General features: G+C 44.6%; 1 protein-coding gene across 4 annotated transcripts in view; it reads right to left on the bottom strand.

Annotated features, from left to right (window-relative positions):
* Positions 1–9,338: 9,338 nt before the first annotated feature.
* Positions 9,339–13,495, bottom strand: part of PLEKHG1 (pleckstrin homology and RhoGEF domain containing G1) — a 218,483-nt gene continuing 214,326 nt past the window's right edge. For all 4 annotated transcript variants that reach the window (XM_032836355.1, XM_032836354.1, XM_032836356.1 and 1 more), the window contains one exon: positions 9,339–12,696. In XM_032836355.1, the coding sequence (XP_032692246.1) occupies positions 11,633–12,696 (1,064 nt within the window). In that variant the 3' untranslated portion in view covers positions 9,339–11,632. The remainder of the gene's footprint in view (positions 12,697–13,495) is intronic.

Genomic DNA, 13,495 nt, shown 5'->3' with positions numbered 1-13,495 from the left:
GGCGCGGGGGCGCGGGCGGGCCGGGCGAGGCGGCTGCGGCGGGCCGGGCGGAGACGGGGCTGCGCAGCGCGGGGCCGCGGCGGCGTGAGGCTCCTCCGGGGGGCGGCGGGGGCGGGCGCCGGGCAGGGAGCCGGCGCGCGGGTAACGGGCCGGTGGCGGGAAGGACCAGGACCTGCCTCCCGAGCCGGCGCGGGGAGCCCCTAGGGGGCACTGCACCTAGAGGCCGTGACGTGGAGAGGGCGGGGCGCGCGGCCGGTCCTAGTGGCCCAGCCGTCGGAGGCAGGCTTTCCGGCGCTGCATCGCGGCTGGAAATTGGCCGAGCGGTAGCAGGCGGGGGAGGGTGAGGCATCGGGGTGGGCTCCGGTCCAGCCCAGCGACAGTACCTCCTCCCTTTTGCCGAAGATGCTGACGCTGCCCTGCCCCAGGTGGGAGTCCGCTTCCTGGAAGGCCCCTTGGCTGAGCTTCCCGGCGCCGAAACGGGCCTTGGATGTTTTAGGCTGCAGGTGGTCTAGCCCTGAAGGATGTGTGGGTCTTGGAGTTCAGAGGCTGACTTGTAGCCTTGGGCGGGTTAATCTCTGTGAACCTCAGCTGCCTTCCCAGTTAAAACGAGATTATCCTGGTTTATAATCTTAGCAGGATTATAAATCCCAAGTAAAGCGGGAATAAAACGAATCCAAGCTACAAAGAGGGGTTTTCCAGTAGCTGAGCCGTGCTGGAGTGACATTTCCTTTAATCCTAATCAATGTGCAGCTCTCTCTGGAGTCATGATGGGGTTACCTGCTGAGAAACTGACCCTAAATTGAAACCATGTAAACTGAAAACGCATTGAATGCACCTGATTTACTGAACATCACAGATTAGCCTAGCCTAACTTAAATGTGCTCAGAATGCTTACTGTAGCTAGAGTTGGGCAAAACCATCTAACACAAAGTCTGTTTTATAATAGTGTTGAATATCTCGTGTATCTTATTGAATGTTGTGCTAAGAATGGAAGAAAGAGTGGTTATATGGGCATAGCTTGGTTGTGGGTATGTGGGTTGTTTACCCTGTGACCACGTGGCTGACTGGGGGGCCCCCTCTGGCTCCAGACCTGCCTAGAATCAGGAGAATATACTGCTGTGTGTTGATAGCCCAGGGAAAGAGAATAAATCGGTTGCAGTTTGGTTTCTGCTGAACGCTGATTGCTTTCACACCATCGTAAAGGGGAAAATCATAAGTTGAACAGTTGTAAGTCAGAGACTGTCTGTAATGTGTTGAATATTGTACTGACTTTGATCCTGAAGGAAATGGGTCCAGAGAGGTCAGTTGTATCATTGACAGAGCTGGAGATTTGCCTGAGTCAAATGATCATGTTCTTAATCTTTGTTTTTAATCCCATTTATTTATTTGAGAGAGAGAGCAGGAGCAGGGGGAGGAGCAGAGGGAGAGGGAGAAACGGACTCCTGCTGAGCAGCAAGGGGTGGGGGGCTCCATCCCTGGACTCCAGAATCATGACCCGAGCTGAAGGCATATGCCCAACCAACTGAGCCACCCAAGAGCCCCATGAGTTGCTGGTTTTTTTGTTTTGTTCTGTTTTATTTTTAAAGATTTTTATTTATTTATTTGACAGACAGAGATCACAAGTAGGCAGAGAGGCAGGCAGAGAGAGAGGAGGAAGCAGGCTCCTTGCTGAGCAGAGAGCCCGATGCAGGGCTCGATCCCAGGACCCCGGGACCACGACCTGAACTGAAGGCAGAGACTTTAGCCCACTGAGCTGCCACCCAGGTGCCCCTGAGTTGCTATTTTTAACATTAAGGTAATAAAACTTTCTTTGAGTCAAAGAATCATGAGTCATAATAAATGCTATTAAAAGAGTTAGATTTCCCACTCTACTTTGCAAAATAGTAGAACAAAATAAGGGTGGGACATTATGTATGTGACATGTAGGACCCTTAATAGCACATGATTTCTTTACAATAATTGATGTTTAATTAAGATCTAAAATGTTTGTGACTTTATTTTTTTTTTAAGATTTTATTTTTTTGACAGACAGAGATCACAAGTAGGCAGAGAGGCAGGCAGAGAGAGAGGGGTAAGCAGACTCCCTGTTGAGCAGAGAGCCAGACGCGGGGCTCAATCCCAGGACCCCGGGATCATGACCTGAGCTGAAGGCAGAGGCTTTAACCCACTGTGCCACCCTGGTGCACCGGCACCAGCATGGGACAAGGGCAGAGGTAAAGGGAGAAGCAGACTCTCCATGAGCAGGGAGCCTTATGTGGGGCTCATTCCCAGGACCCCGAGATCATGACCTGAGCAGAAGGCAGATGCCTAAATGAGGCTTAGCTGAGGCGGGGCTTGATCTCAGAACTCCAGGATCATGACCTAACCCAAAAGCAGATGCTTACCTGACTGAGCCACCCAGGGGCACCCAGTATGTAATTTTTAAAAAATGTCTTTAAAAGGTCTGGGACAACAAATGCCTGCGCTGATTGAGGCAGTTAAAATATTGGACTCGACCGCTTTGAATCCTGATGTGGATGATGTGGAGACCTTGCCTTCTGCTCATTTTCACTGCCTCATGGGCCTGACGTTGGAGTCCACACAACCTGAGCCCAAGGGGCTCACATTCCAGAAGAAAGGGATTTGGGTTCTTGCATGCTCGTAATGCACACTTGGTGGACCAAAGAATAGGAAAGGGAGAAAGATTTATGAGAATCAGTTCATATTCCCAGGTTTGTTTCATACGGATCGTTATCTCATTTGGACAGATGTGTCTGAATCCATTTACCCCAAACTCAAATCTATATTAGTCTGCTTATCAAAAGCCAACCATGCTCAAAGGAAGGGACTCCATTATGTTGAAGCCTTTACAAATTCACTCACTAATATTCTTCCCCTAGTGGATGTAGATCGTTTCGGTGCACTTTGAGATAACGTTTGGATATAAGTCAAAGAAGTTTCGTTTTCAGCCTAAGGAATATGTATTTGAAAATAAAATAATATTTATACTTAATATAGTGTGAGAGTGCATGTGCTCTGTGCTAGTTAAGGAGTCATCTGTGAATAAGAAAAGCACAGCCTTGGTCTCACTGAGTTTATCGTGCACAGCTACCCACAAGAACACAGGCACACAAATGGAAGGTCAGAAGTATGATAGTTCAGAGTCTTTTAAGAATACCACAAAGAGGCACCTTCTGGGGCGCCGGGGTGGCTAAGTCAGTTAAGCATCTGCCTTTGGCTCAGGTCATGATCCTGGAGTTCCAGGATCAAGCCCCGCATCAGGCTTCTTGCTCAGGTGGAAGTCTGGTCCTCCCTCTCCCTCCACTGCTCTCCCTGCTCATGCTCTCTCTCTCTCTTAAATAAGTAAAATCTTAAAATAAGAAAAGAAAGAGGCACCTTCCTAGACCTGGAGAGGCATAAAAAGCTTCCTGAGGAGGAATACACCCGAAGGCAGTACTAAGGAGAGGACTTAGAGGACTTTGGAGTCAAGCTAAGAGAAGGACGGTGCTGGAAGCAAGGTTCAGAGTGGAAGGAATTGCATGAGCCACAGCCTGGAGTGAGCCAGAGTGCTGACTCCACCTTTGGAGCAAGGGGTGTTGGACTATAGGAAAAGAAACAGCCTCCCCCTAAGACAGACTCAGTAGGAACAGCATCCTGAAGGAAGAGCTAAATTTTAGTTTAAAAATTGAAATGAATTAAGGGGACTATTAAATTTAAAAGATGAGGCCGTAGAGCAGTCGGAGCACAGAACTGAAGCACACAAGAAAAAGATACGGGAAGAATGACAGCCACGAGAGGTAGTTTAGGAAAAAGTAAGACGTTAAGATGGGGATGAGAACAAGGAAAGATGGTAGGAGGGACGTGTGTCCTGGGATGTGGCCCAGGAGATCAGGGAAATGGAGCACAGTGATTAAAGGGGTCCAAACGCCAAAGAGACAGACATGTCCAGATCAGGAAGGTTGAAAACATAGTGAGGACACTCGGACTTTTCAAAGGTCAGAACAGATGGCACTTCCACGGGAATTCGAACCTTGGTTGGATGACGAGAGACTTTGGTCTCACAGGAGGGACTACCTGAATCTTGAATGATTTGCTTGGACTTAGACAGAGAAGCTCTGAATTTAATGGAGCTCATGGGAAGTCTGGAGGGGTGGCCCACGCCAACACTGACTCACATTAAAATCTGCATGATTACCGACCAGCTCTGCAGGTGAGGTGAGGCTTGGAGATGTTTGATACATGTATCTTTAACTGCAACTGACGCTTTTCTTTGAATTAATTCCTAGATGGAAATTTCTGGGTCAAGGATGAATGTTTGATGTTATTGATCTATATTACCGAATTCATTTCTGAAAAATTTATACCAACTTGTATTCTCATTTGGTTAGGAGTAACCATCTTTCTCTATCCTTAACAATACTGGACATATTTTAAAAAATATTTTTCTATGTCATGAAATTGTATCATCATCCTGAGATAGCTCTCTATGTATCTCTTTTATTTTGCATTTCTTCCTGCATTGCATGAGTCTTATTCCTGGCTGTCCCAGCAAGGACGTTTGTAGAACCTTGGAAGATACAGTATCTCCCTCTGGGGTAGAGGACAGATACGTTTATTGTCCAGAGAGTAAAGATAATGGCTCTCTCCAGGTGCAAAGATGGGACAGGTTTGCTAGGAGCCCTTTATGACTGAGGATTCCTTTTCTTAATTTTTTTAAGGATTTATTTACCTATTTTAGAGAAAGAGAGAGAGAGAGAATGAGCAGGGGGAGGGGAGGGAGAGAGAAGAGAATCTCAGGCAGATTCCCTATCTAACACAGAGGCTAATGCAGGGCTCGAACCCCCAACCCTGAGATCATGACCTGAGCCCAAGCCAAGAGTTGAACAGCCAGCCAACTGAGGCACCCAGTGCCCTTATGGCTGGGGATTCCTAAGTTCAGGGTCATCCAGCTACGTGATAAACCCATGGCATGTGCAGTAGGCACCTGGGTGGGGGCATTGCCCACATAGCTTTGGAGGAACAAGGCAGAACCGATGCAAACATGAAGGTCATACCTGTTGGGCGGGGAGTAATAATGTCCTTTATCTCTGACAGAGGAATCTCCTGTCTTCTGCCAGCGGCCATGAAGGTGATGCAGGCTAAGCTTCTGCTTGCAAACTGAGCGACAGTTCAGCTCCTGCACAGGTCGGGGTCGTAAATTTTTTTGACAGGACATTCTGAACTGAGTGTTGATGACCACGCAGGCTTTCCCTCCGATGGCTAGGGAAGGGCAGTGCGAGCACAGAGAACAGCTCCTATAAAAGCAGACAGATTTTGGTAGAGGATTTGATTCTGTATGTATGTAAAAATGTCATGTTGGCTAAGATCAGGAGGGCAGAGGGGAACAAGCCTGGAAGCGGCGAAGGCAGTGGCAAGACAGCCAGGGCGGAAGTTGTGGTGGTGGACCAAGAACAAAAGTGCAAACCAGAGAAGGAGTTCAGAGGTATAAAGGACACCGGGTTGGGATAGTGACAGCTCATGTGGAGATGTGCTGTGGGGAAGCATCTCTTTGCACTCGGAGGGGGCAGTCTAAGCTGGAGTTAGGAAACAGAGTATAAGCCACAATTTAAACCTTAAGCGAGTTCATAGTATCAGACAAGAATGGGATGGAGAACATAAACCTTACAAACCCGAGGCTTACACGGAGGCTGGGCGGATGACAAACATTAGTGAAGTGGACCAGGTGTAAAATTTCCCCCAAAGAAGCAATAGGTAAAGGAGCGCCTGGGTGGCTCAATTCGTTAAGCAGCTGCCTTCGGCTCAGGTCATGATCTCAGGGTCCTGGGATCGAGGCCCATGTTGGGCTCCCTGCTTCTCCCTCGCCCTCTGCCCCTCCCCCCTACGTGCATTCGTGCTCTGTCTTTCAAATAAATCTTTATACAGACTGAGCCACCTAGGCACCCCTCTATGACATGTGTTAATTTATGTTAAAAGCCTTTACATCTGCACGAAAGGGCCCCAAGTCTGCTTTCAACTGGCTAATGAAGTCTATAATGGAGAACAAAGGAACAGTCTCCCCAAAGGTTAGAACAATGTTTTCGGGTGATTTCTGCCCTTAGGTTCCCTCAGATCTCACAGAGGTGCCTTGCCAGAGTTCAAGCCCAAATAGGCCAGATTTTTTTTTCTTCATTTAGAGAAGCTGGGAATTGGGATTTTTATGTTAAAACTTTTTAAAACTGTGCAAGCCAGGCTCAGCATCTGGGCCAAGGTCTCATCGTGAACAGTTCCATGAGGAGCACCAGGAGAGGCATGCACGACCATTCAAACACGAGGACGTTTGGGAGCTTGTATTTGCCCTGCAGAGCAGATGATCTGCTCACCACCCAAGCCTTGTTCTTTTAAATTCAGCTGAATAAACATGGTTTTAGAACTAAAGAAGTAGAACTGCTTTCTTCTTCTTCTTTTTTTTTCCCCTATTGCATGATACATCAGGTCAAAGCCATGGTCAGGAAAATCAAGCTTTATGGTTTTTCAGAGATAGAGTGGATTTTGCTCATGCTCAAGCACTACCATTGTCAAGTAGGCAAGTTTGTCTTTTGGCACCAAAATGTCTCAGCATTTTGGGCCCTCCCCCTCTGCCTCACCTGACTTCAGTCCCACCACTGCACTCTTGGTTCTTGGGAAAGGTGTTTTGTCTAAATGGAATCTTCGAGAGGGGTCTAATCCCCGACTCTCCCATGACTGTGTAAATTCGTAGTTGAAATGGTACTGGAGATCACACAGAGTAAATTTCCTTGGAATCCTCTCAGCCAGGAGATGGAAAAGGGGCCTATAGGCTTTTCTCTGACCCACCCAATAGAAACTCCAAGATTTCTGACAGCGGATGCTGCGAATTTTAAAAAAGCAGTGTCGTCCCTTTTGTGCTTCCCTTTGTGTCTCTGATTTGAATGTTTGTCTCAGGTTTTGTGCTCAAACGAGTTTTTGACTCTCTTCAATCTTTAAACATTTAGGGAACACCTACAAGTTGTTAGGCACTGTATAGAACTGGTAAATATACTTCCATTTCAAGGGATCAAATGAGTCATGTGCTAAATTTTAGGATATTCTTCCAAAAATAAACTTATGATCTCCTATAAAAGAGTTTTTTTGGGTGCTGAGCTCAGCAGGGTGTCAGCTTAAGAACTCTCTCTCTTTCTCTGCCCTCCCCCCACCTCCCCACTCACATGCACTCTCTTGCAAATAAATCTTTTTAAAAATTTTTCTTTTTTTAAAACATTTTTAAAAGTATTTTTATTTGACAGAGAGAGAGGAAAAAAAAAACACAGAGAGAACATAAGCAGGGGAAGCAACAGGCACAGGCAGAGGGAGAAGCAGGCTCCCTGATGAGCAAAGAGTCAGACATAATAAGGGGCTCGATCTCAGGACCCTGGGGTAGGACCCTGAGCCAAAGGACATGAGCTTAACTGACAGAGCCACCCAGACGCCACTAAAAATGTTTTCAAATACGCTATACACATTCTGAATACTTAAACTGATGATTGTGTGGATTGATTGTGCAATAATATTTTGCATTTATTAAGCTTTTTAAATGCAGCACAACTCCACATTATCTTGGTGCTTAATGCTCTAAATCACTTGTAAGGAAAGAAAAACGTGGGAAGCTAAATGAGAGAGCATGCTTATGTTTCCATACATTTTTTATAAACCAAAAACATTGAAAAAGCATGCTTAAGAAACAGCATAGGAAAAGGTTTATGTTCAAGACATATGTAAATTAGCAAAAAGTTTGAAGCAGCTTCTTTTGGTGCAATCCCTTTTTGGCTGATACAGCTGAGTGCAGTTATGATGTCCAGATAGTGGAAATGATGTAATGTAGCGAGGATGGGACAGCTCTTTTTTTTTTTTTTTTAAGATTTATTTATTACCTTGGGACGGGGAGAGGCAGAGGGAAGGGAGAGAGAGAGAATCCTAAGTGGACTCTGCCCTGAGGGCGGAGCCCAACGATGCTCGATCTCACAACCCTGAGCTCATGACCTGAGCCAAAAATCAAGAGTCAGACCCTCAACTGACTGAGCCACCCAGGCATCTGGAAGAGATCTTAAAGTCTTAACGTTTGTTCTTCAGAACAGAGATTAAGAAGATTCTTTTTAACAGAAGGGAACTTTTCAAATGTTAATAAATTATTCATGTTTAACAGCTGTGTTTACAGTTCATTACAAGCCTGATTTTTAATATTTTTCTGCCTTTCCTCTAAGGATTTATGTATGAAATTTACACAGGGCATGGTTTTTCTACTATCATTTACTTCTCTAAATTGACCTTGCAAGGGGCACCTGGGTGGCTCAGGTGATAAATCGTCTGCCTCTGGCTCTGTGGATCCAGATCCAGCCCCTCATGGCTCCCGGAGGAGCAGGGAGCCTGCTTCTCCCTCTCCTACTGTCACTCCCCTTGCTTGTGCTCTTTTGCTCACTCTATAAAATAAGTAAAATCTTAAAAAAAATAAATAAATTGACCTTCCACAACTTCCAGAAAACCCCACCTACTTTCAATCTCAGGGCAGAAAAGTTAAGATAAATCCGATGGATCCTCAGTGTGAGGTGTAGAAATTCTCCACTTTAAAACACTCTCAAGAAAAATTTAAGTTATTTTCTTCTGTATAAAGAAAGTTAGGCAATATATATTTTTGCTATGTTGGGATAGGATATTATGCTTATATTTGGAAATAGAATTGCTTAAGACATGGCCTATAATTACCAATTTATATTAACATGCTTCTGTTCTGTGTACAATTTTTGTCAAAAAAATTTAGAACATGGAGTTACACACCAAAAAAAAAAATCTGAATTTGTGCTCCCAAAGTTTTAATTTTTTTGATTCAATAACAAAATATTTAAAAAGATGTCTTCTGTTACTACAAAGTAAAAAAAAAAAAAAGATGATAATCTAGTGATCGATCTAACTTAGTCACCTATCAAGAAAACACATACTATCCCAGACACTAAATTCAGTGTTTTAAAAGTAATCCAAAGACACAGAAAATACGCTGTCACTAAAACATTGTGTATCGTCATTAACCCTGAACCACTGTCTGCCTGGCTCATAAGACAAGACATAGTTACAACACAATGTAGTCTGGAGAAATCTTGACATTCCTAGAACAAACACACTAATTCACACTGTAATTGACTTTGTACTTTACAAACTTTATTAAATAATGAGCATTACTAACTTTCATTATCTTATATACAATATTTAAACTATCTTTTCCTAGATGCATTTTTTTTTTTTTGCACAAAGAGTAGGTGAAAAGTGAATTTAAAAAAAAAAAAATTGAACCTTCCGTACAGAGCCCTAATAAGAACTTGGCATACTTATACATATAACTCCCCGCCCCTCAATTATATACAATCTTACCCCACCTCCAAATGAAACTATCTGAAACAGAAGCATTTAACTGGTAACTTTGAGGAAAAACACAAACATGATTATACATATACACAGCTCTCAAAATCTGCATCCTGGTTGACAGAAGCGGTCTATGAAGCTAAACACTTGTCCTAGAACGTAAAGACAACCACACAGACATTTTATACAGCAAGATATCCACCTTTGTGCAGCAGAGAATACTCCTGTAGGTAACATCGAAGCCGTGTAATGAGACACTGTTGTGATGAATTAATAATGTCTGAGAGTAAGACACCACCGTAATATATGGATAATATAGAATTGGGGCTCATACAAACTAAAAGGCAAAAATAGGAAACTCCATTCTTAGGACAAGAAGAATCAGGTAACTTTGTTTTGCAAACCCACCTGCGACAACCTCTTGCAAGTCTAAGAACATACTTTCCCCATGGGGCTTGTCTTTTCTGATACTCTTACTCTTGGAAACTTGTATTGAGTTTAAAGAAAGGCAGTGAAAGCAGGAATGTTTCTAGAACCATGCCATTCAACACGGACTTGGTTTTATAAGCTGCTAGAAGAAGGAAGTGTATAGAGAAGCAAGAAACTGGGGTTCTTTTTTGTTATTTAAAAGGAAAAAACGAGTGCCAGAAGTACCTGTTTATAAAATAAGGATGGTCACATCTGACGTTTCACGGTTAAGAAACAGAGGTACAGGACTTTAAGAAGAGGAAAAGAATTATGGTTAGAGGTCACCGATTGAAATCAGTATCAGAGATTCCCTTTACATAGAAAGCCCAGATCCCCTTGATATCAATGAAAATTGAACCCGCTGCAGAAGGGGTTCTAGAATGTAAAATTGCTTGAAAGGAGAATCCAACATTCTTGTTTGAGAAAACATCCTTGTTGGATTGACTGGAGTCTTCCATAAAACAGAACATTTTTATGAAATAGCAACAGATTGGCCTTCACTTTTCTTTTTTGCTTCTTTGATTTTTGCTTTTTACCCATAACGCCTTGCTTTTAATTTTCTGTTCCCTCCCATAAATCCTTAGATTGGTCCCTGATTATCACAACGGACTGTTGTTTGAAGACCATAATGACAACATCAAAGAATATTAGTCACAGCTTCGTAGCCAAAGATCCAATTCTTTTATGTGCCTCAAAACAATGACAAAAGGCCCCCATGTTATGTTGAGTTTAGCAAATAAATTTCATCACAGCCAATGAAATCCTCAAGGCTGGGGATCAGTTCATTGGTCTAAGGTACAGAACTCAGGGAAGTACACATGAAAAACTGCTCTGCAAAGGGTGGCCCTAAAGCATTTTAGTTTAGCTCATGGTTTACTTTGTGTTGATTAGAGATACGCACAAAAATATTGCACGGAGAGCTCCTATTTCCACCCTTGCCTTCTGCATTTACAGGAGGACATCAGCAAGCTGTCCCCATGCTTTCTAACAGTTAAGTCCATTTGCATTTTCTTGGTCATAGTTTCCTTTGAGCACTGGAGGAGATCGTTCCTTCGACTCCAGCCATCAAAACTAAACACAACAAGCAGTACATTCTCTGGAATGTGTCCAGGAATACAGGTAAGGATCTTTGCTTCTAGAGAATCGGTCTTGCTCCCCCTAACGTTCCATAGCTACCCAATTTCTACGATACAGTGAACAGATGTAGGAGCAACCCACGCAGAGTGAGACGGGCAGGGTGCACGTACCCTCCAACGAGAGATCTCTAGCTTACGTGATTCTAGGGTCTTGTCCCGAATAGAACCAAAATGGCAGGTGTAATGAGCACAATCCCTTGAGCAGCTTTAGTTTCCCTTCCTCTTTCAAACAATGTGGAAAGGCCTCCTTGCTGCCTTTGGGTCCTAGAATCCAACTACTCGTGGCTTCTGGAGAGGAGAGGAGTGCTGCCTTTCTTAGACTCTGGGCACTCTTGCCAGGACACAGGAGAAACTATCATGGCCACCAGGTTAAAAAAAAAAAAAAAAGAAAAACCTAAAAATTTTCAAGTAAGATTGACTTACATGAAACATGAAGACAGTCAGCGTCAGGATGACACCCCGTGAGAGGCTGACACTGGTCGGACAGTACAACCCCAGCTGCCCTGGCAGCCGTTTCTAAAAAAGTTGTGCCATGGAAGAAAGCATGGTTGACACTCCTGGGGTATTACAAAATTGTTTTAATCTGGGACATAGAAAACACCTCCCGGGATCTGTCCTTCATGAGCCCCCCGTGACACGGACTCGGGTGACTTCTCCAAAGAGCCTCAGGCAAAGCTGCTTGAACTGAGACACTGAAATTTTTCCCTCAGCGACTGGACGATGTTTTGCTGGTTGGGAGATGGCCCCCTCCAGAGATAGTCACTCAGTTTGTCTGGGTCGCTGTAGGATGCCAGATAGGGGGACATCCCCAGCTTGTCGCCTACTGGCTTTTTTGGAGCGCATGGACTGTTCAAGGAGTAAGAGGTGTTGTTGCTGCAGGCGCCCTCCGAAAAGCCAGCCTCCACAATCCGTGGGTCAGACGTCTTCCTCCAGCCCTGGGAGAGCTCTGCCTCCGACTCGTCTTCTTCTGACTTGATTTCCACGTAGTCGTCTTCGTCTCCTCCAGTCTCTTTGAAATTGGAGAAATAGTTCTGTGTCGCTCTTTGGGCATTTAAGGGTAAACTTCTATTTACTACCAGAACCTTCTGGGAGTCTCGGAGCGTGAGATCGGAGCGTTTTTCAGTGCCCTGCTGGCAGGAGTCGGCCAGGCTGGGCCGCACGTCCTGGTGACTCTCACACCTCGGACTTTTGTGTAAAGACAGCAGCTGTTTCTTTCCCCCCTCCCCGGGGTAGTTGATGGAGTCCACTGACTTGTTTATCAGGATAGAGGAAGAGGACTGGGACCGGCTATAAGGCTGACATTTACCACTGAGGCCTGTCCGACCCAAAGAGTTGTAAAGGTAGCCCTGGAGAGAGTGCTCTTGGCTGGGCTGACTGACTATCACACTGTGTCTCTGCACGGAGCCCAGCAGAGGGTCGGGGGACGGAAGGGAAGGCACAGAGCAAGCCGTGGACAGCTGTCTCGGGACGCTTTTTGTATTGGTCTCTGGAGTGGGATGTTTCGACTTCAAGTCTGGCTCCAGCCGGGGACAGAAATCCGCTAATTCTCCATTACTGTAGGTGGAATGCAAAAGCCAGTCCTCACTGCTCTGTTGGGCCTGGGAAGGTGATGGGGACCTGAGCCTGCGAGGTTCTGGAGGGCTGGCCCAGCCATCCTTCTGAGTCTTGGAGGGAGTCTCTCTGAATACAATCTGGTCGTACAGCTGGGAATACTCAGCAATCCTGGCACCTGGAAGGCAAATACGGAAACAATAAACATACAGAGGACTAGTTCCACATGCAAAGATTAAAAAAAAAAAAATCAAACATCCTAATAGACTGATTTTAAAAATATAAATAGACAGGACCTTTATGTTTGAGGATGAGTCATCACTGACTACTACATCACTGACTAAGCAATGCAAACTCAATAAAATAATCCATAGTTTAATAAAACATAAAAAGTCAAAAAAAAAAAAAGGTCCCCTACAGGTTCATTTAATCTGATCGAATTCTGGATTATTTTTATTTTAGCTCTGCAAATGTTTGCTGTTTATAATGAAAATTCCTGGTGTTCTTTATAAGCATGAAACCGTGTCAGTGCTTAAAAAAAAAAAACAAACAAAAAAAACAAACCAGGCATCATAAAAACAAGAAGGTCAGTACTTAAATCCTGGCCAATGACAAATAACTCAAGTAGTCAGTAAAAGAAAGATGACACAATCCACCAAGCAGTAGCTGCCCCTGACTTCTCACTAGTCTTTAAATGCTCTCAGACAAGGACTCCCAGAAGAGTCTGCTCCTGGTGGCTTTTCCTGTATTTCCATCCAATGCCACTGTCTGGGAAACCGGTGTCTACAGGAGGCCCTCCCTTCCAGGGTTTCAGAACCATGTCTGTTGACTGAGCCACGTCTACTTTCCTATCCCCAAGAAGCCAGGCACTGAGGTCTAGGCCCCCAAGGCATTGAGAATGAATCATCTGTGTGTATAATTGAGAGTATTTGTCCAGAACAGGATTTGACTGTTACGTCCATGAAAGCTACTGCTAC

Source organism: Lontra canadensis, unplaced genomic scaffold (genome assembly GCF_010015895.1).
Source record: "Lontra canadensis isolate GAN:19392208 unplaced genomic scaffold, GSC_riverotter_1.0 scaffold92, whole genome shotgun sequence".
Taxonomy (NCBI): domain Eukaryota; kingdom Metazoa; phylum Chordata; class Mammalia; order Carnivora; family Mustelidae; genus Lontra; species Lontra canadensis.
This window is presented reverse-complemented; position numbering and strand designations above follow the sequence as displayed.